The sequence below is a fragment of the Hypanus sabinus genome, chromosome 6 (assembly GCF_030144855.1).
Source record: "Hypanus sabinus isolate sHypSab1 chromosome 6, sHypSab1.hap1, whole genome shotgun sequence".
In the NCBI taxonomy this organism is placed as follows: domain Eukaryota; kingdom Metazoa; phylum Chordata; class Chondrichthyes; order Myliobatiformes; family Dasyatidae; genus Hypanus; species Hypanus sabinus.
In genome coordinates, this window is record NC_082711.1 from 177,649,452 (window position 1) to 177,671,540 (window position 22,089).

The 22,089-nt window shown below is 44.6% G+C and overlaps 1 protein-coding gene and 1 long non-coding RNA gene across 4 annotated transcripts in view; one reads left to right on the forward strand and one right to left on the reverse strand.

Annotated features, from left to right (window-relative positions):
* Positions 1 to 4,363: 4,363 nt before the first annotated feature.
* Positions 4,364 to 22,089, reverse strand: part of eral1 (Era-like 12S mitochondrial rRNA chaperone 1) — a 49,850-nt gene continuing 32,124 nt past the window's right edge. Inside the window, exons 11-12 of one of the 2 annotated variants that reach the window (XM_059973680.1) lie at positions 21,971 to 22,083; positions 4,392 to 4,524 (exon numbers count right to left, since the gene is read on the reverse strand). In XM_059973680.1, the coding sequence (XP_059829663.1) occupies positions 21,972 to 22,083 (112 nt within the window). In that variant the 3' untranslated portion in view covers positions 4,392 to 4,524; position 21,971. Of the gene's footprint in view, positions 4,525 to 21,970; positions 22,084 to 22,089 lie in introns of both variants that reach the window. The other variant, XM_059973682.1, reaches the window with a different exon arrangement.
* LOC132396154 (uncharacterized) lies at positions 4,531 to 21,976 on the forward strand. 2 transcript variants are annotated; one of them, XR_009512880.1, is made up of 3 exons: positions 4,531 to 13,499; positions 16,785 to 16,948; positions 17,643 to 21,976. It is a non-coding gene; the product is annotated as an uncharacterized LOC132396154 (long non-coding RNA). The 2 variants fall into 2 exon arrangements; XR_009512881.1 differs by having other exon boundaries at positions 4,531 to 11,184.

A 22,089-nucleotide genomic window follows, 5' to 3' on the forward strand; every position in this document is an offset into this window, starting at 1 on the left:
GCCATATGCACTAACTCTTGTAAAAGTTCCCAGTATAGATAGTTTCCTTTTTTTTATCATTTGCAAGATCTGTCCTCTTTTGCACACTGGATGTTTGTCAGTCTTTGCTCTGTATGTTTTTGTAGATTCTACTGTATTTCTTTGCTTTCCTGTGGCTGCCTGTGAGAAGATGAATCTCAAGGTTGTATATGGTATACATAATTTGATAACAAATTTACTTTAAAATTCACACAAGGGCCCCAGTTACAAGATGTGTAGTAATTATTTACAATTGGGTGCCAAGGAAGCCAATGGAAATTTCCAGGGTTGAGGAGGTTGGATCATTGATCTTCGGGATACTTGAGGAGATCAGTTGAAATTTTAGGGAATTGAAGGCAAAGAGGGACCGAGGCTTGGACCAGATCAGCAGCGATCATTTGGAATGGCGGGCTAAACTTGAGGAGCTGAGTGTACGTGAACGATGTGTGTGAAACTGTTTCCCTTCAGATTGAAGACCTCCGTTTTAACCTAATCTGAGTGTATAGGTCTCCTGTATGGTTAACTCTCAATTACCCTTAGCTCAGTGCTCAGTTTAGGAGTGGGGCTAAATAGCAACTTTACCTATAAATCAGTCTGAGACACTCAGGTAGAACTGCACTCCGAGCTTATCAGCACCAACAGTTCCAATTGGTTACATTTGTCCTACTGGCCCTATGAAAAGACCTGTAACATCATGAAGAATCCCACCCACCCTGCTCATGGACTGTTTGTCCCACTCCCATCAGGATGGGATTAGGAACAATGAAGGTTCCGGAGGGGTTACAAAGATACAAATGGGTGTAGGAACCACAGCAGTATTACAATATGGATGTAGAGATGGAGGGGATTCCAGAGATAGGGAAGTGAGTAGGAGCCAGAAGGGGTTACAGATGCAGGGATGGGTGTAGAGGTCCAGAGGGGATACTGGGGTGTTTACAGGTTTGGTGTAGAGATGGTGAGTATTACAGAGATAGGGATGGGTGGAGGAGCCAAAGGGGGTTACAGAGACAGGGAAGTGTGTAGGAGCTGGAAGGTGTTACATTTGGGTATGGGGCGGAGAGGGTTACAGCGGGTCTGTCTCTGAAATGGCTCAGCAGAAACAATTGGCTCTTTCTCTGATGTTCAGATCCTCAAATGTGAATGAATTAAAAACTCCCAGGATGCTGGGCAAAAAGGAGACGTGTTTTAAGTACGGCTGGTGTTTGGAATGCCCTGCTCAGGTACATTAACCACCAATTCACTCTGGCAATGTTTGCGATCACAGTGTCTGATCAGAGCAGCCTGTGACTGGACTGCAGGTGAAGCTGTCAGGGTGGGAGGAAGAGAGGGCTGTGGTGAAGGGCAGTTTGTCGGTGCGGCTAGAAGTGGGAAGTGGTATCTCACAGGCACTGGGCTGAAACCACTTCTGTTTCTGCTGTGCATCTATGACTTAACAACTGGAAGGGGTGGGAGGGCTGAAGGAAGTTTGTGCGGGCTGGCATTGGAGCGGGTTCATGAGAATGATCCCAGGAGTGAAAGGGTTAACATGTTGGTGGCGCTGCTCCTGTACTCTGAAGAATGAGGGGGAGTCTCATTGAAACCTATCGATTATTAATAGGCTGGGATAGAGTGGATGCTGAGAGGATGTTTTCTGTAGTGGGGGAATCTTGGACCAGAGACCACAGCCTCACGATAGAAGGATATCCCTTTGGAACAGAGATAAGGAGGAATTTCTTTAGCCAGAGGGTGGTGAATCTGTGGAGGTTGATAGATTACAGGAGAAGGCAGGAGAATGGGAATGAGATGAAAAATAAATCAGCTTTGATTGAGTATCAGAGCTAACACGATGGGATGAATGGCCTAATTCGGTTCTTATGTTATATGGTAATCATTGGAAGTTTAGATGACTCAGAGACTTGAAGCATCTAAGGCCTGATGGAGGGGAATGTTTCTTCCGACAGAAACAAGAACTGAGGGATTACTGTTTAAAAGTAAAAGGCTGATGGTTAGCATAACACTTTATAGTTCACATGACTGGAAGATGGGGACTCATTTTCTGCTGCTGTACGTAAAGAGTTTGTATGTTCTCCCCATGACCATGTGGGTTTCCTCGGGGTGCTCCGGTTTCTTTCCACAGCCCAAAGGTGCAAGGTGTGGGCATGCGATGTTGGTGCCTGATTCCACGGTGACATTTGCGAGCTGCCTCAGCACATTCTCGCACTGTGATGGGCATCGATGCAAAACAATGCATTTTACATGTTTCAATGTAAAGGAGACAAATAAAGCCAATCTCTTCAAATAATCCCAGGACAAAGACTCTTGCATCGCCCTGGCACTTTTCACCAGCCAGGATACCCAAACACTTGATGTAACCCTTAAGACCCTCCGTTAGTCAGGATCGACTACGGATGTTATGTCCCAACTGCTTATATGATACATAAGCCAGTATGCAATTCAGGGCAGTACGATATGGAGAGCAAGCTGTTACCCATCTCCCCTTCTCCACTCAGTTTGGCACCAGAGGCGTCACAGGAGTTGTCAGTCAGCATTGAACTCAAGGAAGGACTGCCTGAGGGACTCTGGCTCCAGACTTTCCCTTGAGATTTATTCCTGAAGTCTTCCCCATGAGGCGGTAGAGCCACAAGGAGCAAAGCTTTGAGATCAGAGTTTTCCTTCTACTAGATGAGCTGCCAACTACGGCTGATGAGACCCACCTGCCTGAAGCGACTGGTTTTAGGGCACCAGTAATCCACCTTTGCTCTTTCTCCTGTCAGTAGAAATGATTCTGCCAGGCTTAGTAGCTAGCCGCATGTGAAGGCCAGGAACTTGACTTAGTTATCACAGACTATTTGGGACACACATCTTTGGGAGCATTTAATAGGTAGTGGGAGTGTATCCCCACTACCAACCCTGGCTATAACATCCTTAAGGAATCATTAAGTAACCAATCAAGCTCTTTCAAAGTATGATCACTGTGTCTGTGGGACGTGAGGCAATGGTCATCAAGCCCCCACCAACAATATCATGACTGCCTTCCCTTCCACTTCTCCATAGTCATTGCCTCCATTGCAGTGCTATGTGCTGTAGCCGTACATACTTTACATCATTTACCTACATAAATCAATCCTTAGCCTTCTTTGCTGCAAGGAAAATAAGCCCAGCATGTGAATCTTTCCAAACCAGGCAACATTCTCGTGAATCTACTCTGCACTCTTTCCAGTGAAATCATTTCCTTCCTATGAAGACTGCTGGTAGTAGAACCTGGAGCAAGTATGCAAAATATCTGAACCTAATGATGTGGGACCTAAGGATCCTGTATCTCCTGCCAGTGAGAAGAGAGAACATGGCCTGGATCATGCAGGTCTTTAATGATGGATGCTGATTTCTTGTTGCAGTGCTCCTTGTAGATATGTTCAATGGTGGGGAGGGCTTTACCTGTGATGCACTGGGCTGTATCTACCATTTTTAGTAGACATTCCCATTACTGGGCATTTTTGTTTCTAAATGAGGCAGTGAAATCCAATAAATAGTGCCTGTGGCAGTGCAGGGCTTCCTCAGCACTGTGCAGGCAGTGTCAGCCTGGACTGTGGTCTGAAGTGTCATCTCAGATGGCGGGTAACAGTGCATATGGGAAGAACTTCAGTTGGAGAAGAGCAGGGAGAAGGATGTTGAGGCAATACTGAAATTAACTTCACGTCATCTGTTGTAGCTGTCAGGAAACAAGATGTGTTGAAATTCTTGCTGCTTTTTTTTTGTATTAGAATGGAGGTGATTCATTCCAGTATTGGGGAGGTGTTTAAAATAACGCTGGATGGGACAATCGGTAGACACAGGCTCTTCATTGTGATTGATAGCTCAGGGAATAGGGAAGGTTAATTTGAAGAGGTTCAGAACAGAGAGCAAGGAGAGAACATGGAGCACTGTCACAGAAAGCAGCATCCATCAAGGCCCCCACCATCCACTGCATGCCCTCTTCTCATTACTAGCATTGGGCAGGAGGTACAGAAATCTTACATCCCACACCACCAGGTTCAGGAACAGCTAATACCCTACAACTATCAGGCTCCTGAACCAGCAAGTACTGTATACCTGATTATACATCCTACAGCAACACACACAAAATGCTGGAGGAACTCAGCAGGTCAGGCAGTAGCTATGAAAAGGAGGAAACAGTCGACGTTTCAGGCCGAGACCCTTCATCAGTCCTGTTGATGAAAAGGCTGTCTGTTTACTCTTTTTCACAGATGCTGCCTAACCTGCTGAGTTCCTCCAGCATTTTGTGTGTGTTGCTTTGGATTTCCAACATCTGCAGATTTTTCAGTCTTTGTGATACAATCTAGACATTTCACAGACTCTTTACAATTCATGTTCTCAGTATTTATTTTTAATTTGCAGTTTGTCTTCTTTTGCACATTGGTTGTTTGAATTTCCAGCATCTGCAGATTTCTTCGTGGTTGTTTGACAATCCTTGTATGTGTCTATTTTTTCATGAAATTCTATTGTATTTCTTTATTTTCCTGTGTATGCCTGTAAGAAAATGAATCTCAAGATAATTTATGATAACATACAGCACTTTGACAACAAATTTACTTAGAATTTTGAAGGCCGTGAAGCACCAGATTCCAAGTGTCACCTTCCGTCACACGAACCAAAAAATTGGATTTTTACTGTTGTTCATTCGTTCTGTGCTGTGTGATCTGATGAGGACGAACATGGGCTTTCCGTGACCATGATTGTTCTTGGAAATTTTTCTACTGAAGTGGTTTCCCATTGCCTTCTTCTGGGCAGTGTCTTTACAAGATGGGTGACCCCCCCCCAGCCATTATCAATATTTTTGAGAGGTTGTCTGCCTGGTGTCAGTGGTCGCGTAACCAGAAGTTGTAACATACACCAGCTGCTCCCAGAGCTACACGTGACCTTTACCCATGGCTTCAGGTGCTACATGTTACCTGTAGGCTAGTGGAGGGAAACAACGTCTTACACCTCCTCTGCTAGGGACACATGTCCACCCTGCCACCCATTATAACTGTCACATGTAACAATGCAGAAAAACTTGTCTTGCATACCACCCATACAGATCATCTCATTTTATTAAGACTAGATTGGCTTCATTTATCACATGTACATCAAAACTTCAAAACATATAGTGAAAAGTGTTTACATCCAAGGATGTGCTGGGGCAGCCCATAAGTGTCGCCACACTTCTGTCACCAACATAGCATGCCCACATCTTACTAACCCTTACTGACCCCCTACGCCTTTGGCATTGACAGCATGGGAAGAATGAACAAACTCCGAATGGAGAGCAGCAGAAGTTGAACCCCAATCACTGGCACTGTAAAGCATTATACTAACTACCATGTTAACCAAGCTGCCTCTGTAGAAGTGCTCCAGTTACAGAGAAACCGTGCTGCAGATAACCAGTAAGGTACAAGGCCACGATGACATACAACAGCCTTACAACAGTATGATAGAAGCTGCTCTTGATCCTGGTGGTACATGCTTTCAGTTTTTGTATCCAATGGGAGGGGCGAGGGGGAGTACCCCCAGAGTGCCGGAAAGGGACAACGTTGAGTTTGGGAGAGTGGGGTGTCGAAGGGAAGTGGCTCTGTCCAATCTGATTTCCCACAAAGGCATTACTCATCAAAAGGGGTTTAACAAAGTCCAGTGGGGCCAGCTTTTTCACATCCCAGGTTTGTTTATTATTGATAAATACAGGGATCCCGAGATCTCCACCCCCAGCTCCCTGAAAGCAGCTGTACAAGTTGATAGGGTGGTAAAGGATGTCTAATAGTTGAGGCATAGTGTTTAAGAGTTTGGAAGTTATGTTGTAGCTTTATAAAGGTTTGGTTGTATCTGGAGAACTGCATTCAGTTCAGGTCACCCCACTACAGGAAGGATGCTGCTAAGGAAGGCATGTGCTATCAACAGAAGCTGGACAAACTAGGCAGAAGCTGAGGGAAATGTGTTAAAAAGTTTTTTTTTATTTTAGAGATGCAGCAAGGTTACAGGCCCTTCAATCCCACTCATACTTTATACTTTATTGTCGCCAAACAATTGATACTAGAGCATACAATCATCACAGCAATACTTGATTCTGCGCTTCACACTCCCTGGAGTACAAATTGATAGTAAATATAATAAACATTTAAATTATAAATCATAAATAAAAAATAGAAAAGGGAAAGTACGGTAGTGCAAGTCAGGTCCGGATATTTGGAAGGTATGGCCCAGATCCGGGTCAGGATCTGTTCAGCAGTCTTATCACAGTTGGAAGGAAGCTGTTCCTAAATCTGGCTGTACGAGTCTTCAAGCTCCTGAACCTTCTCCCAGAGGGAAGAGGAACAAAAAGTGTGTTGGCTGGGTGGGTCATGTCCTTGATTATCCTGGCAGCACTGCTCCGACAGCGTGCGGTGTAAAGTGAGTCCAAGGATGTAAGATTGGTTTGTGTGATGTGCTGGGCTGTATTCATGATCTTCTGCAGCTTCTTCCGGTCTTGGACAGGACAACTTCCATACCAGGTTGTGATGCACCCTGGAGAATGCTTTTTACGGTGCATCTATAAAAATTAGTGAGGGTTTTAGGGGACAGGCCAAAGTAAAGGCGCTGGTGGGCCTTCTTGGCAGTGAACTGACTGTGCTTGGTTAGACCAAGTCAGGTCATTAGTGATATTGACCCCGAGGAACTTGAAGCTTTTGACCTGTTCCACCTGCGCACCATCGATGTAGATAGGGTCGTGCAGTCCACTACTCCTTCTGAAGTCAACAACCAATTCCTTCGTCATGTGACCAATTAACTGACTAACCCATACATCTTTGGAATGTGGGAGGAAACCCATGCAGCTATGGGAAGAATATACAAATTCCTTACAGACAGCAGCAGGAATTGAACACTGACTGCTGGCACCGTAATAGCGTTATGTTAACTGCTACCCTACTAAACCATCCCATCTCTGGTGAGAGGCAGAGCTAAAGTAGAGAGCCAGTATCTTTCTCGCAGGGTCAAAATGTCAATACTGAAGCTCATGCATTTAAGGTAAAAGGGGTAAGTTCAAAGAAATGTACAGGGCAAGTTTGTATTTCACACACAGAATGGTGGATCCCTGGAATATGCTGTCTGGGATCACGGTGGAAGCAGATACAAGATGTATTTAAGAGGCTCTTGGATGCATGCATGAATATGCAGAGAAGAGGGGTGGATTATGGACCACGTGCAGGCGGAAGGGATTAGATGTCATCATCTTAATTTAGTTCAGCACAGCTGTGCTGTACTGTTCTATATCCTATGTAAGCTATCCCGGCTGACAGGATTTGAACCCATGCCCCTGGATGAGAACTCTGGTTCCTACCCCAGATAATTAACCACATCATTAGATCATTGGGCAGAACAGTTAGGGAGTGTGGCAGTGCAGAACAGAAGTATTATGTTACTGAACTAACACTTCAGAGTTCAAATTGCAGGATCATTAATCAGAGGTTTAAAAGTCCAGAAAAAATAAACTGATGGTGATTACAGTTTGTTACAATCACAATTGCTTCATAAACATACTGGAATTGGGAGCTCAGGTCTGATTTGGCCGGGGCACGTGTGTAAACCCAGCCAAGATCAGCAGTCAACTGCCATCCCACTCTTACAAAGGTTACTTGAAGAGTCTGCGTCCGTGTGTTTGTACCCATGTCTGAGTGTGAGCGAGAGTATTATTCAGCCCCTCATAGCTCAGAAAACATCAAGCCATTGCCCTCTGGAACTGAAGCCTCACCCAAGTCTGGCCAAGGTCACCCTGTCCAACTGACCAGCAGTCAGAGACACACAAGGGACCCTGGGACAGCAGCAGGTCAGGATTCCTGGAAGCACACAGATGGTGGTGTAGGCGAGATAGACCCACTTGAGCCTTATCAGGCTGCTCTCCTCAAGGCGTTGCTTGAGGCAAGACCTCCACCCTAACCACAGCAAGTCCGCCTGCTCATAACACTCCAGCCTCTCCCCACATCTATCCTTATCAGTACCAAGCAAGCAGTGGGACACTGAGTGAATAGTTAATTAGAGAACCCTCTTTTGGAGTATGCAAATGAAGCCAGCCCATAATAAGGATGTACCAGAGAGAGAGAGAGAGAAAACGAGAGTGTGTGTGACAGAGAGAGACTGAGGAAGGGTTTGGATTCAAGGGGGGGGGGGGTGGAGGAATGGAGTGAAAGCAAGAAGGACCAAAGAAATAAAAAGTCAAGTCTGCAGTGCCCTCAATCCTGAGGCACCGGTCAGTGGTGAAACCGGAGTGTGGGAGCCACAAAGCTGCATTGGGAGGGAGCATCATTTCTCAGGAGGTAGGTTGTGGAAACTTTACTCTGCACCTTTTCTCACATCTTTCACTTCTTGCAGTTCAGACTTCTCCCTTGAACCCGGGCTGAGTGTTACAGAGTTGTACAGTGGTCACTCAGCAACCGTCGAAGCAGGTGCCCTGCCTCCAAGCCCAAAGGTTTTGGATCACATTCAGAGTCATTTCAAACTGGTTCCTCAGCTCAGGTGTGCCAAACTGACATGGAACCAGCCCTCAGATGGGGTCAAGGGGAACAGCAGGAGGATCACGGGGGCTCAGAGGACCTCCTCCCCTCCTCTGCTCCATCCTCTTCCAAGACCCCCCCCCCCACCCCAGCTGTGTGATAGGGAAAAAATGTGTCTCCCTTTTTAATTCCTTTAAACAATTCCCTACTTAACTTTCTGTACCAGAGAGAACACTCAACTGTTTTGCCTATACATTTAACCCTTTGAATCCTGGGTTGCATTCTGTTGAATCTATACAGCAGCAGGTGAACTGCAGTAAGTACATTGAGGAAATGGCTCTTAATCCCATGTTGTTTACTGCCCTCTGAACTTCAACAATGTATGGTTTGTCAAATATTCTTTGCTTTGACATTCTCAATCTTTAAACGTTATTCTGGTTCAAAAGGGGTTTTCAGAATTAAAATCAGGTTTATTACACTGACCCAGGTGTGGAATTTATTGTTTATAGGTAACAGTACAGTATATTTTGTGTATTTTGTATAAATTACAATAACAAATACTTTATATATTAAAAAATTAAATAGGCAGTGCAAAAGGGGCAAAAATAGTGGGGTACTGAATCAGATTCAGGTTTAGTATCACTGGCATATGTTGTGAAATTTGTTGTTTTACAGCAACAGTACACTGCAATGCATAATAAAAACTATAAATTACAGTAAGTATATATAAAAAAGAAAATTAAATTTAGTGCAAAAAGAAGGGGACAAAGAGTGAGTAAGTGTACTTTGCCCATTCAAAAATCTAATGGCAGAGGGGAAGAAACGTTTCCTGAAACATTGAATCGGGGACATGTTGTCAGTGGTGAGGATCCTTAATGATGGAGCTGAATGATTTTGCAACCGTCTGCAGCTTTTTCCAATCCTGTGCAGTGGCTCCTCCACACCAGAACCTGATGTCCATTTAATCTCTCAATGCCTTGTTATTTCACTTCACTGTCCAAACCACTTACACCACCACCAAACTTCACAATCTTGACAAACTTGGATATTCCCAATATTAATAGTTGAAGGCCCACAGACAGTGTGAAGCTCTGGTTATTGCTGTCCAATAGCATGTATGGAGTTAAATCTGAATGCTATTGGTATGTTCAACAGCATGGCAAAGAGTCCCGGCTTGGCATACTCAGGTTCGCTGTGATTTTTATTTTGTAGTCATAGTTAAACCAAGTGCCGTACTGAGCTAGTCCCATTGGCCCATATCCCTTTAAACCAGGAGTTCCCAACCTGGGGTCCAATGACCTCTTGCTTAATGGTATTGATCCATGGCATTAAAAAATCTGGGAGCCCCACTTTAAACCTTTTCCTATTGATGTATCCGTTCAAATTGTCTTTTAAGCATTTTAGTTGTACCTGCCTCCACCACATCCTCTGGCAGCTTATTCCACACAATACACACACAACTCAAGAGGTCAGATAGCATCTATTTCAGGTTGAGACTCTTCATCAGGACTCCACATCATTCCACATACTCACCACACTTTGTGGGATAAGTTCCTCCCCACGTATCCCTTAAAGCTTTTCCCTCTCATCTCTAATTAATGCTGTCTAGTTTCAGGTTCTCCTTCCATGGAAAATGACTGTGGGCCATCCACCTTATCTATATGGTGTCTTGGGTTCCATAGCCATCCGTTGTAATGAGTTCCACAGATTCACCACCCTGTGGCTAAAGAAATTCCTCCTCATCTCTGTTTTAAAGGGATATCCTTGTATTCTGAGGCTGTGGCATCTGGTCCACAACTATAGGAAACTTCCTCTCCATGCGCACTCTATCTGGGCCATTCAATATTCAATAGGTTTAATGAAATCCCTCTTCATTCTCATAAACTCCAGCGAGTACAAGCCCAAAGCCATCAAACACTCCTCATACATTAACCTTTTCATTCCTGGGATCATTCCCGTTTGAACCCTCTCCAATACCAGCACACTCTTCCTTAGATAAGGGGCCAAAAATTGTTCAATATTGTTCAATATTGCAAGTGCAATCTGACCAATGCCTAATAAAGCCTCAGCTTTGCATCCTTGTATTTATTCTCACCAGTAGTCAGGCTGGAACCAGAATCTGGAGTCACACTATAACCTCCTACCGAGGGGAACAGTCATGGCCACATTGACTTCACCTACCCTTGCACACTAGACTGTGGTAAAGCACACAAACGCAATTCCTCTTTAAAGGGATAGTCTCTGATCACAGTGGCGCCATGTACTACCTCGGAAAAGTACAAATGTGAAATTAAGAATTTCTTCAACTGTTAAAAAGTTGTTATGGAGAAAATATCAATTTCAACCAGGTCACACAAGCTGCACCACTGATAAATTCATGATTAGTGATTTGTTTATAGAATGTTAAGTTCACTTGATTGGGAGTTTCAGTTCTCTTTTCCAAGAAAAAATCAACTGCTGATGAACTAAAAATAGTTGAATTCTCTTCCGCAGATGGAGAGTGAGAAAGAAACCGGCCAATTAAAAGCAGGAGACTTCTCTTCCTGATACGAACCCCAACTCTCCAAGCAGCTAAAAGCAGGGTGAAGTCAGTTAAACCCTGGAGCGGCGAACAGTGAGGAACACAGCTCAGAGACTTGAGACGTTGACACCAACTATAAAGCAATGGGTGGTCACGATCAGAACAACCGTGAGTGCTGCTTAAAATGGAACCTGAGGGCCAACACAGTATATGCGGAGTGTGTGTGGAGGCTCAGTCGTTCTCCTTAGAGCAGAGAGATTTTATCACAGAATTTTAAAAGCATGTGGGGTTTTTTGATGTTGTAAATGAGAGAACCAGCTTTCACTGACAGGTGGCTACTCAAATTTAAGGCAATTATCAGATCCTGCAGAAAAATCCCTTTCACTCGGTAACAAGCTGCCTGAAGGGGCAGTAGAATGAAATACAGAAAGGGTATTGGGAAAGGAAAAATTTTCAAGGCTTCGGAGAAAGCGACAGATCAAATGAACTGGCATGGGGCTGAGAAGCTGCCTTCTGGGCCTCATTGTACTTGGATCTCAATTGATGGGTGGCATAGTAGCATAGTGGTTAGCTCAGGGTGTCAAGAGTTCGATTCCGGTGCTGTCTATAAGGAGTTTCTATGTTCCTCCCCGTGACTGGATGGATTTCCTCCCACAGTCCAAAGGCACACTGGTTAGTTGGTTAATTAGTCATTGTAAATAGTCCTGTGATTAAACCAGGGTTAAATGGGTGGGTTGCTGGGCAGTGCTACTCGATGGGCTGGAAGGGCCAGTTCTGTGCTGTATTTCTGAATGAATTAAGTCTTTAAGGGTAATGATGTTGCTGTTGTTAATTCCCATGTGAAAATGTAATTGCGTCAACCACAGTAAAGAACAGAACAAAGCAAAGTGTTAATCATGGTTCTGGGCGTTGTTGCTTTAATCCATATTGTACCATTGCTGGCAAGTTCCTTGTCTTAATTTGTCCTATTTTGAATCGATCGACTTTCCTGTTCGTTTTCTGAAATAATTCTGAAGCTAACTGGCAGCTGGCCATGCCTGTGCCAGACTGGGAATGTGAACAGCAATCTCACTGGTCTGTGAAGTGGGCAGATCCCACTTTTGATCAAAGTCCTTGGTCAGTTGGTGTGTCCTGGGACACTGCCCTTAAGCACGGAGCCCGTCATTATTGAGTCCAGAGCTTTGAAAACTTTAAACTCTTCGGCCAGTTCCCAGGAAGAGTTAGCTTTGAGTCAAAATGTTAACTGGATTCTTTCCATAGAAATTGCTTGAATGACTAAGACATAGGACATTACAGCAAAGTACAGGCCCTTCGGTCCACAATGTTATGCTAACCTTTTAACCTACTCTAAAATAAATTAACCTTCCCCTCCTATATTCCTTTTCTCAATCATTCATATACCCATCTTAGATTTCCCTAATATATCTGCCTCTACCACCCTGGCAGAATGTTCCATGCACCCACCTGTGTGTGTCTGTGGAATTTGCACCAGATTGAAATAAGCTGCAGAAATTTGTAAACTCAGTCAGCTCCATCATGAGCACTAACCTCCCCAGCATCCAGGGTATCTTCAAAGAGTGATGCCTCAAAGTCAGCATCAATCATTAATGACCCTCATCACCCAGGACATGCCCTCTTCTCATCGCTACCATCAGGGATGAGGTACATGAGCATGAAGACACAAACTCAATGCTTCTCCCCTTCTGCCATCAGGTTTCTGAATGAACAGTGAACCCATGAACACTACCTCACTATTTTTTCCATTTTTAGAACTATTTATTACATTTAACATATATACACTTACTGTAATTTACTTTATTATATATTGCAATGTACTGTTGTTGCATTACAACAAATTTCATGATATATGCTGATATTAAACGATTCTGATTCTCTATGTTAAAAACTTACTACTGATACGCCCCTATACTTTCCTCCAATCACCTTAAAATTACACCCTCTGGTATAGCCATTACTGCCCTGGGGGGAAATTCTCTGGCTGTCCATTCCATCTATGCTCCCTATCAGAAGTCTTTCCAGCTTTCCTGCTGTAGTGTCAGCAGTTGTACTGTGAGATAAGCCCTGGGTATGATACAGCACAAGGGAGTAGAGAGCACCTGTGCTCACATCTGCATCGAGCACTTTTGCTTTGCCACAGCAGGGTACAAAGGTGCTCAACCATTTCACAGAATTAGAGGACCACGTGAATGAAGTACTGATATTGTATAGAAAGCAAATTTCATTTCTGCTCCCCCCCCACCAACACACTCAAGCACAAACCCCCTACCTGTTCATTCCAGTCACCATGTGGTTTGTGATCTTCTTTCTGACTCAGGAGCCATCTTCAGAATGGGTAGGTGAGGTGAAAGGTGAGACAGTGTGGCTATCCGCTCATCGTGACTGTGGTACTCCCTTTGTACTTCCTTGTACAACAGGACGCTGAAGACGTGCCTGGAGCTCGGGGCAGGATATCATCATATACTGTAAGTTCACCGTAATGTTACTACAGTATAGATGATGTACTATCCAGGGCCTGACTGTCCGACAAGTCCAAGTACTGGGAGAATGGTTCCAACTATCACACCCAGTGTACAAGAGGAGTGAATCCAAAGAGCATCAAGAGCCTTCACCCATTGGTGTCAGAGATCAGTATGTTGTCTTGTACCAGTTCCCTGAGCTGCTCTGTGCCGATACACCAAGCAGCTCTCACCCTCAGTCACTCACCAGCAAGCTTTTCAGTAGGATGATGTTCTTTGTCTGAAGGTCCCAACACAAGATACAGAATCCATTTGCTTAAAAAAAACCTTGGTATTTAGTCTCCTGATGATCGAGGAGCTCATACTTGCTCCTGATGCTCGTTGAATCCTGATCCTGCATTTCCCAGGTCTCTGCCACTCTCATTTTACATTGAAAACCCCCTCCCCACCACCGATACACTTGCGCTCAGGACAGACAACTGGATACTGAGGGGGTGTCGGTTAAACCGTTACCATTACTTGTTTAAGTACTGGTGACGGTTATATCGCTGCTCTCAGGAGCAACTCAGCAGCCGGACGAAGGGAGTAACCAATCTGCATCTCTTCTGATCTTGATCCAGCTGCCATCCCAGAGGAAACATCTCTCTACGAACATTCATCGGGGTTCCACCAGCTCCATGTGTTGTATCTCCACTGATGTTTGTCCAGCTCCTTCACCCTGACCCTCTGTAAATCTCCCACTGTTACCTGCTGCAACTCCAAAAGGGCCAGTGATACACTCCTTATCTTTGGTGGTGTTAATCTGCCCGTTTTGTGGTGAACCAGTAACCCCCACTCACAGCATTTCCACTGAGACACGTTACAGCAGCATTGGCAATGTTTTCCTTCCCAAGCAGACAATGAACTATGACTAAACTAAAAGTGATCAGTGCAATGCTATAGAGCACTATCAATCACTGATCAGGATTCAATTCCGGCCACCGCCTGCAGAAGCCTGTAAGTTCTCCCTGTGACCACATGGCTTTCCTCTGGGTGCTCTGGCTTCCTCCACATATATGGGTCAGGGTTAGTAAGCTGGGGGCATGCTGCCCCCACACCTCCTCGGTTTGTTGGTCATTGATGCAAACAACGCACTTCACAGTGTACGGAAGTTTATATGGCAATTAAACCTCATCTAATCTCAGTTCCTAAGATCAATCAGCTCTGACCAAGGTTTAGACCGAACAGCATCAAACCAGTCCCAGCTTTCTCACTCTTGCGGTCTATGCTCCCTTCCAACACAGCAGCATTTAAGAAGCATTTAGACAGACACATACGCAGGCAGGGAACAGAGGAGGGACACAATAAGCAGGTAGATGGGATTAGTTAGGCTGGAGCTGTGGTCGGTACTGATCTATGTAACTACAATCCAGCCATTTCTTACTCAGGCTAGTTTGCTTTCTGATGCCACAGGTCTGTACTGGGAAGCTCTATGGTGTAAAGGGCTAACACAACATTGTGGGCTGAAGGGTCTGTACCGTGCTGTAGCTTTAGCTCTGTTTATTAGACATGTCTGTGTATATCCCACATAGAATGGTGTGGGATATGAAAGGGAAAAATGGGGTCCCTGACCATCCATATGCTGGTACCCTCCACTCGCACAGCACTTCCAGGTACTGCTCTGTATTCCCCCATCACAACAGTGCAAAACTCCCTCCATATTGCCCCTCCCCTCAGTACTGCTCCCTTTTACAGTGTAGTACCCCAATGCTGACCCTCAAGTACAGTGCCCTCTCACTTCATTACTCTCTGTGCTTCAGTGAGACGATACCTTCTGTGTTGCTGCGGACTGCAAACCCTCCAGCAGCTCTATTCTCTGCTGTAGATTGTAAGTGCACTAGTTTCTAACTCACTGAGCCGGTGATAATAAACCTGAATCTGATCTCTCTCAAACACACAATCCCCGTTTAAGCCCAAATGCTGAAAGACTGATTGTGGCCTTTCTGTAAGCAGGGAGTGATTATCTAATCACTCAAGTTGCAGAGCAGACTCAATGGGCCCAATGGCTGAATAATGCCTCTATATCTTATGGTCTAAGCTACATACCGAGTCTATTAGACACGTTACAGACCTGTCACCTTTCCCTTCAGATGAGTCAATTCCCTTTTCCTTTCTGTTTCCCTCCTCTGTGCACTTGCTGTGGCTTAAAAAAATGTCAGGTTTTTTTAAATTCACAGCGACGTTAATCAACAGTTTTCAGAAATATTCTCTCTAAACACACAGCGCATTGGACAAACTGTAGCACCCAGCATTCTCACCTGCACTAATCCATTGCCTTCACCCTCTGAAGTCTTAGAGGGAGCCTAGCCGGCACTCACACAGGTGCTTCATCTCTCACCTTCATGTTTAGAACGTTACTCACTTTATGTTTGGGGGGGGAACTTCCAATTATTCTGCTTCTAATGAAATTCAATCCAATGACTTGTGTTGTTGCTGATGCAAAAACACATTACTTCTGAATTTTATTTCAAGGAACAGGCAAGGGGATAAAATAGGACATCCCTGTAGCTATAAGTTTGATCAAAAATTTTAATAGGTTACATGATCACCACAGATTACAAATGATTTGTAATCTGGAGTTTGTGGTGATCTTATATCTTTATTTAAAGATACAGCATGGTAACAGGCCCTTCAAGCCTGTGCCACCCAATTAAACCTACTAATCCATGCGTATTTGGACTGTGGGAAGAAACCAAAGCACCTAGAGGAAACCCACGCAGTCACAGGGAACATGTACAAACTCCCTTCAGACAGTGACCGGAATTGAACCCCAATTAGTGAAAGCAGGAGCTGCAAATCACTCCCAACCATGACACTACTGTGTGCCTTTGCTTTCCGATAATAACTTGTGGGTCACCAGTGCTGTAAAGAGCTGTGTTAAGCTCTACATTATCGTGCACTCAAGTACAGAGAATCAGATAGAGAAGTCAGAAATTTTTCTGTTGGGGGTTTGGAAACCTTCCTGACTTCACCCCCTGAACACCCTGGCTGTGAAAGTTCTGTCCTGGGATTATCTTACGGCCAGTACATTTAGGGACAAGGCAATATCTCTAACAAAACAGTGGCAGAAATGTTGAACTCCCTCTCCCAAAATGTTGTGAACTCTGAGTGTTGGACTGGAAACTGATCTGGGTTTGTTTGGGTACTGCTGTTCAGGAACAAGACTTAAAGACCGTGCCACCTTCTAAACACCCAAGCAAGGGATATAGTCTCCAACTATTGAAATCATCCTATGATCTTCTAAATTCTCAGGACTACAAGCCAATTGAACTGCAATCCGAAGATTCTGGTTCTGACCTGGGAAATGTACAGAGTTCTCTGTCCCAGGCTGGAAGCTACCTCAGGATGTGAAACTCAGAACTGCCTTCAGTACTCCAGGTGAAGTCTAACCAGGTTCTTGGATCCCGCATACCAAGGTAAGGCTTCTGTGGCTCAGTTTCTACTAAAGGCTTCCTTTCTTTACACATTTATAAAAACATAGAGTTGTTCGGCAAAGAAAAAGGCCCTTCGGCCCACTTGTATATGCGGACCATGGGACTAGCAAAAAGCCGTGGTCGTTATGGGCTTGCTAGCCCCGTATCTGTGCAGTTTCACTCTCTGACTCTGACTAATCCGGCTCACCTGCCTTAATTCCATATCCCTCTGTTCCCTGCTCACTCCCGTATCTATAAAGATGTCTCTTAAATGCTGCTACTGTTCCTGCCTCCACCTTTTCCTCCGGCAGCTCATTCCAGACACCAACTACTCTCTGTGTAGAAAATCTAGCCCTCAGACTAGCGTAGTGATCAGCTTAATGCTATTACGTTGCCAGTGACCCAGGTTCAATTCCTCCTGCTGTATGTGAGCAGTCTGAACGTTCTCTATGTGACTGCTTTCTCTGGGTGCTCCGGTTTCCTCCCACATTCCAAAGATGTACAGGTTAATAGGTTGAGGGTGGGCTTGCTGGGCTTGTTACCCTGCTGCATCTGCAATAATACAAATAGTCCCCTTTAAACTTCCTCCCTCTCACCTTACACCTATGCCTTGTAAGCTTTACATGGGAAACACTCTGGCTATCTATACCTTTCATGATTTTTTTTTGATTTATTTTTTTTTACACCCCTCTAACAGGTCTTCTCAAAGCTTCCTTCACTCCAGGGAAAACAGACCCAGCCAATCCATTCTTTCCTGATAACTCAAGGCCTCCAATACGCACGGGACTTATCGCTGGACTCTGAGGGGGTGTCGGTTAAACCGTTACCATTACTTGTTTAAGTACTGGTAAGGGTTATACCGCTGCTCCCAGACTCTTCTCAGCAGCTGGAAGGCGAAGAGACAACAAAGCAAAAGGACACAGCGGAAGCAATGATAAATTGTGAACTTCTATTGGTTTGTGACTTCAACCAAAATAAATTAAAACTACAGGAATAATGGAAGTGGATATACAAGTGTTAAGTAAGGGGAGCAGCAGAGCAGCCAGATTACCGTGCCTTTTGCAGCAGATCTCCCCTCACTAGCAAATATTTTCTGTAAAACTCTGCTCACAAAATTCAATTCAAACTGCCTTGTTAGGCAGCACACTAACGTAGCAGTTAGCGTAATACTTCACAACACCAGTGATCGGGGTTCAATTCCCTCGCTGTCTGTAAGGAGTTTGTAAAGATTAGCTTTATTTGTCATGTGTACATCAGAACATACAGTAAAATGAGTCATTTGGATCAGATCAAATCAGCAAATATTGTGTTGGGGGAGGGGAGCAGGCAAGTGTCACCATGCTTCCAGTGCCAACACAGCATGCCCACAAATCACTAACCCGTACATCATTGGAATCTGAGAGGCAACCAGAGCATCTGGAGGAAACCCTCGCAGTCAGGGGGAGAAATACAAACTCCTTACAGACAGCAGCAGGAATTGAACCCAGGTTGCTAGTGCGGTAAAGTGTTATGCTAACCACCCACGCTACTATGTTGTCCTGTGCACGTTCTCCACCGTGACCCTGAGGATTTCCTCAGAGTTCTCCGGTTTCCTCCCACATTTCAAGGTTAGGGCTAGTGAGTAGTGGGCATGGTATATGTTGGCACCGGAATTATGGTGACACTTGTGGGCTGTTCCCAGCGCACCCTGGGACTGTACTGGTCACTGACGTAAGTGGCACATTTCACTGTTGTTTCGATGTACACGTGATAAACAAAACTAATGCTTTATCTTCATCTTTTTTTCTCCATCTCAAACTCAGATCAATTATCCAAATTCAGTGGCTACTTGCATCATTGTGTGTGTCTGTGCAACTGTGCTCTATCATGTGGGTCCCCCATGCATTCTACACTATGTAAATTTCACTCTAAGTCTCTCTCCTCTGTCCCAATTTGCATAGACTTATTTCACCACCATCCTTGAGCTCACATTGACCTGATCACACAGTCTCGTATATAGAATTCCAATCAGCCTTTTCCAATTCCTCCATGGCCTCTCCCAGACACAAAATCAAGCATCCTTCCCACCCCACCCTTCAGCTCTCTAGCCTAACACTTTAAAGTTTCTCCCTAAATCTCCCCATCTTTCTCTGCATTTAAAATTCTCAATCCCTCCATCTGGGAGGAGATAGAGGAGCCTGAACAAAGTTTTACGAACAACTTCTTCCCCTCCACCATCAGATTTCTGAACACATGAACACTACCTCATATTTACTCTCTTTTTGCATTGCTCATTCATGTTATTAAATTTATTTTATATATTATAATTGCAAATATATATCTTATAATTTTTCTATTTATTGTAACATAATATCTTTAATGTATGGTGTTGTACCACTGCCACAAAACGACAAATTTCTCAACATGTCAGTGATAATAATTTTGATTCTGATTGACTGAGCTACATTTTGTCTGACGCAACACACACAAAATGCCAGAGGAACTCAGCAGGTCAGACAGTGCCCATGGAGGGGAAAAACCATTTCGAGCCAAGACCCTTCATCAGGAAGTTGAGACAAGTAAGGGTACTATGTCAGTAACAGTATCGTCCTGCAGAGTGCAATAGACAGAGACCAGCCCACTTTTTTTTAACTGATGTCTCTGGAGTGGGACTTCAATTCCGGAAGTGGTTAGTGTAGCTGTCTCACAGCTCCAAGGGACCCCGTTTCCATCCTACTCCTCAGTGCTGTCTGTGTGGAATCCACAGGTTCCCTCTGTCAGATGGTAGCACAGACAATGCTGCAGCTCTATAAAACTGGTTAGACCACACTTGGAGTATTGTGTTCAGTCCTGGTCACATTATAAGAAAGAAGTGGAAGCTTGAGAGAGGGTGCAGAGAAAATTTAACAGGATGCTTCCTGGATTGGAACATCCCCAATGAGGATTCTTCACATGAGCCAGGGCTATCCTCTAAAACGAAGGACGATGAGAAGTGATGATAGTGATGTATAAGATGATAAGGGGCACAAAGTGGACAACCAGAGACTTTTTCCCCAGGGCAGAAATGACTAATACAAGGGGGCATAACTTTAAGGTGATTGGAAAAAAGTATGGGGTGGTGTCAGAGGCAAGATTTTTCTATAAAGAGTGGAGGGTGTGTGAAACTCACTGCCAGGGGTGGGGGTAGAGGCAGATACATCAGGGACATTTAAGAGACTCTCAGATAGGCACATGGATGAAAGAAAATGGAGGCTATGTGAGAGGGAAGGGTTAGATTGATTAGCCATATCCACCCAGGGGAAAAAGTCTCTGATCCAACACATCAGGGCAAAGACAACAGACAGTAGGTGCAGGAGTAGGCCATTCAGCCCTTCTAGCCAGCACCACCATTCACTGTGATCATGGCAGATCATACACAATCAGTACCCCATTTCTGCCCTCTCCCTATATACCTTGACCCCACTATCTAGAAGAGCTCTATCTAACTCTCTCTTGAATGCATCCAGAGACTTGGCCTCCACTGCCTTCTGGGGCAGAGCATTCCACATATCCACCGCTCTCTGGGTGAAAAAGTTTTTCTGCATCTCTGTTCTAAATGGCCTACCCCTTATTCTTAAACTGTGGCCTCTAGTTCTGGACTCACCCATCAGCGGGAACTTGCTTCCTGCCTCCAGTGTGTCCAATCCCTTAATAATCTTATATGTTTCAATCAGATCCCCTCTCATCCTTCTAAATTCCAGTGTATACAAGCCCAGTCGCTCCAATCTTTCAACATATGACAGTCCCGCCATTCCGGGAATTAACCTTGTGAACCTAGGCTGCACTCCCTCAATAGCAAGAATGTCCTTCCTCAAATTTGGAGACCAAAACCGCACACAATACTCCAGGTGGGGTCTCACCAGGGCCCTGTACAGCTGCAGAAGGACCTCTTTACTCCTATACTCAATTCCTCATGTTATAAAGGCCAGCATGCCATTAGCTTTCTTCACTGCCTGCTGTACCTGCATGCTTGCTTTCATTGACTGATGTACAAGAACACCTAGATCTCATTGTACTTCCCCTTTTCCTAACTTGACTCCATTTAGATAGTAATCTGCCTTCCTGTTCTTGCCACCAAAGTGGATAACCTCACATTTATCCACATTAAACCCCATCTGCCATACATTTGCCCACTCACCCAACCTGTCCAAGTCACCCTGCATTCTCATAACATCCTCCTGACATTTCACACTGCCACCCAGCTTTGTGTCATCAGCAAATTTGCTAATGTTACTTCTAATCCCGTCATCTAAATCATTAATGTACATTGTAAACAGCTGCGGTCCCAGCACTGAACCTTGCAGTATCCCACCGGTCACAGCCTGCCATTCCAAAAGGGACCTGTTAATCACTACTCTTTGTTTCCTGTCAGCCAGCCAATTTTCAATCCATGTCAGTACTCTGCCCCCAATACCATGTGCCCTAATTTTGCCCACTAATCTCCTATGTGGGACTTTATCAAAAGCTTTCTGGAAGTCCAGGCACACTACATCCACAGGCTCTCACCTTGTCCAAGGTGTTGGATTCAGGGTGAAGAGCGCAGAAGCCATGAACTGTGCCTTCATGTGGAGGCAGCACAGCATCCTTTCTCAAGGTAGTAGGTTAAGGTCTCCAAGGAAAATGTCTTTGACTGTCCACTCGATCAATGCCGCATTATCTTGTGCACCAACATCACTTTCCTTCGGCTTGCCATTGACATCGTCAGGATGCCGCAACCATCTCAGACAGATCTCTCTGCACGCCACCATTTACAACGTACTGTGGTCTCGGGACGTTCTACCACAGCAGAACTGGATTGCTTACACCTTGCCCTCCTTCACTGCCTGCCAGCCCAATGAGAGGCTGAAATGGAGCACCAGCGTTCTGGCATTCTGCCTGATGCAAACTAGAAAGGAGGTGACATAGCCAGCAAGTGACTAGGGTGAAATTTAAGATTCCTTTGTTTTAAACACCCAGGAAACAAGTTAAATAAGGAGATGTAATATAGAGAAATTATTTAAATCTTACCTTAGACAGAATCCCTCCTGAGGCTAAAGGAAGTAAGATAGAAATGGAAGGCTTGGCACCAAAGTGACGATCTTTCTCTGTACCGTTCATTAAATGACACGAGTCTCATGAGGCTGGTG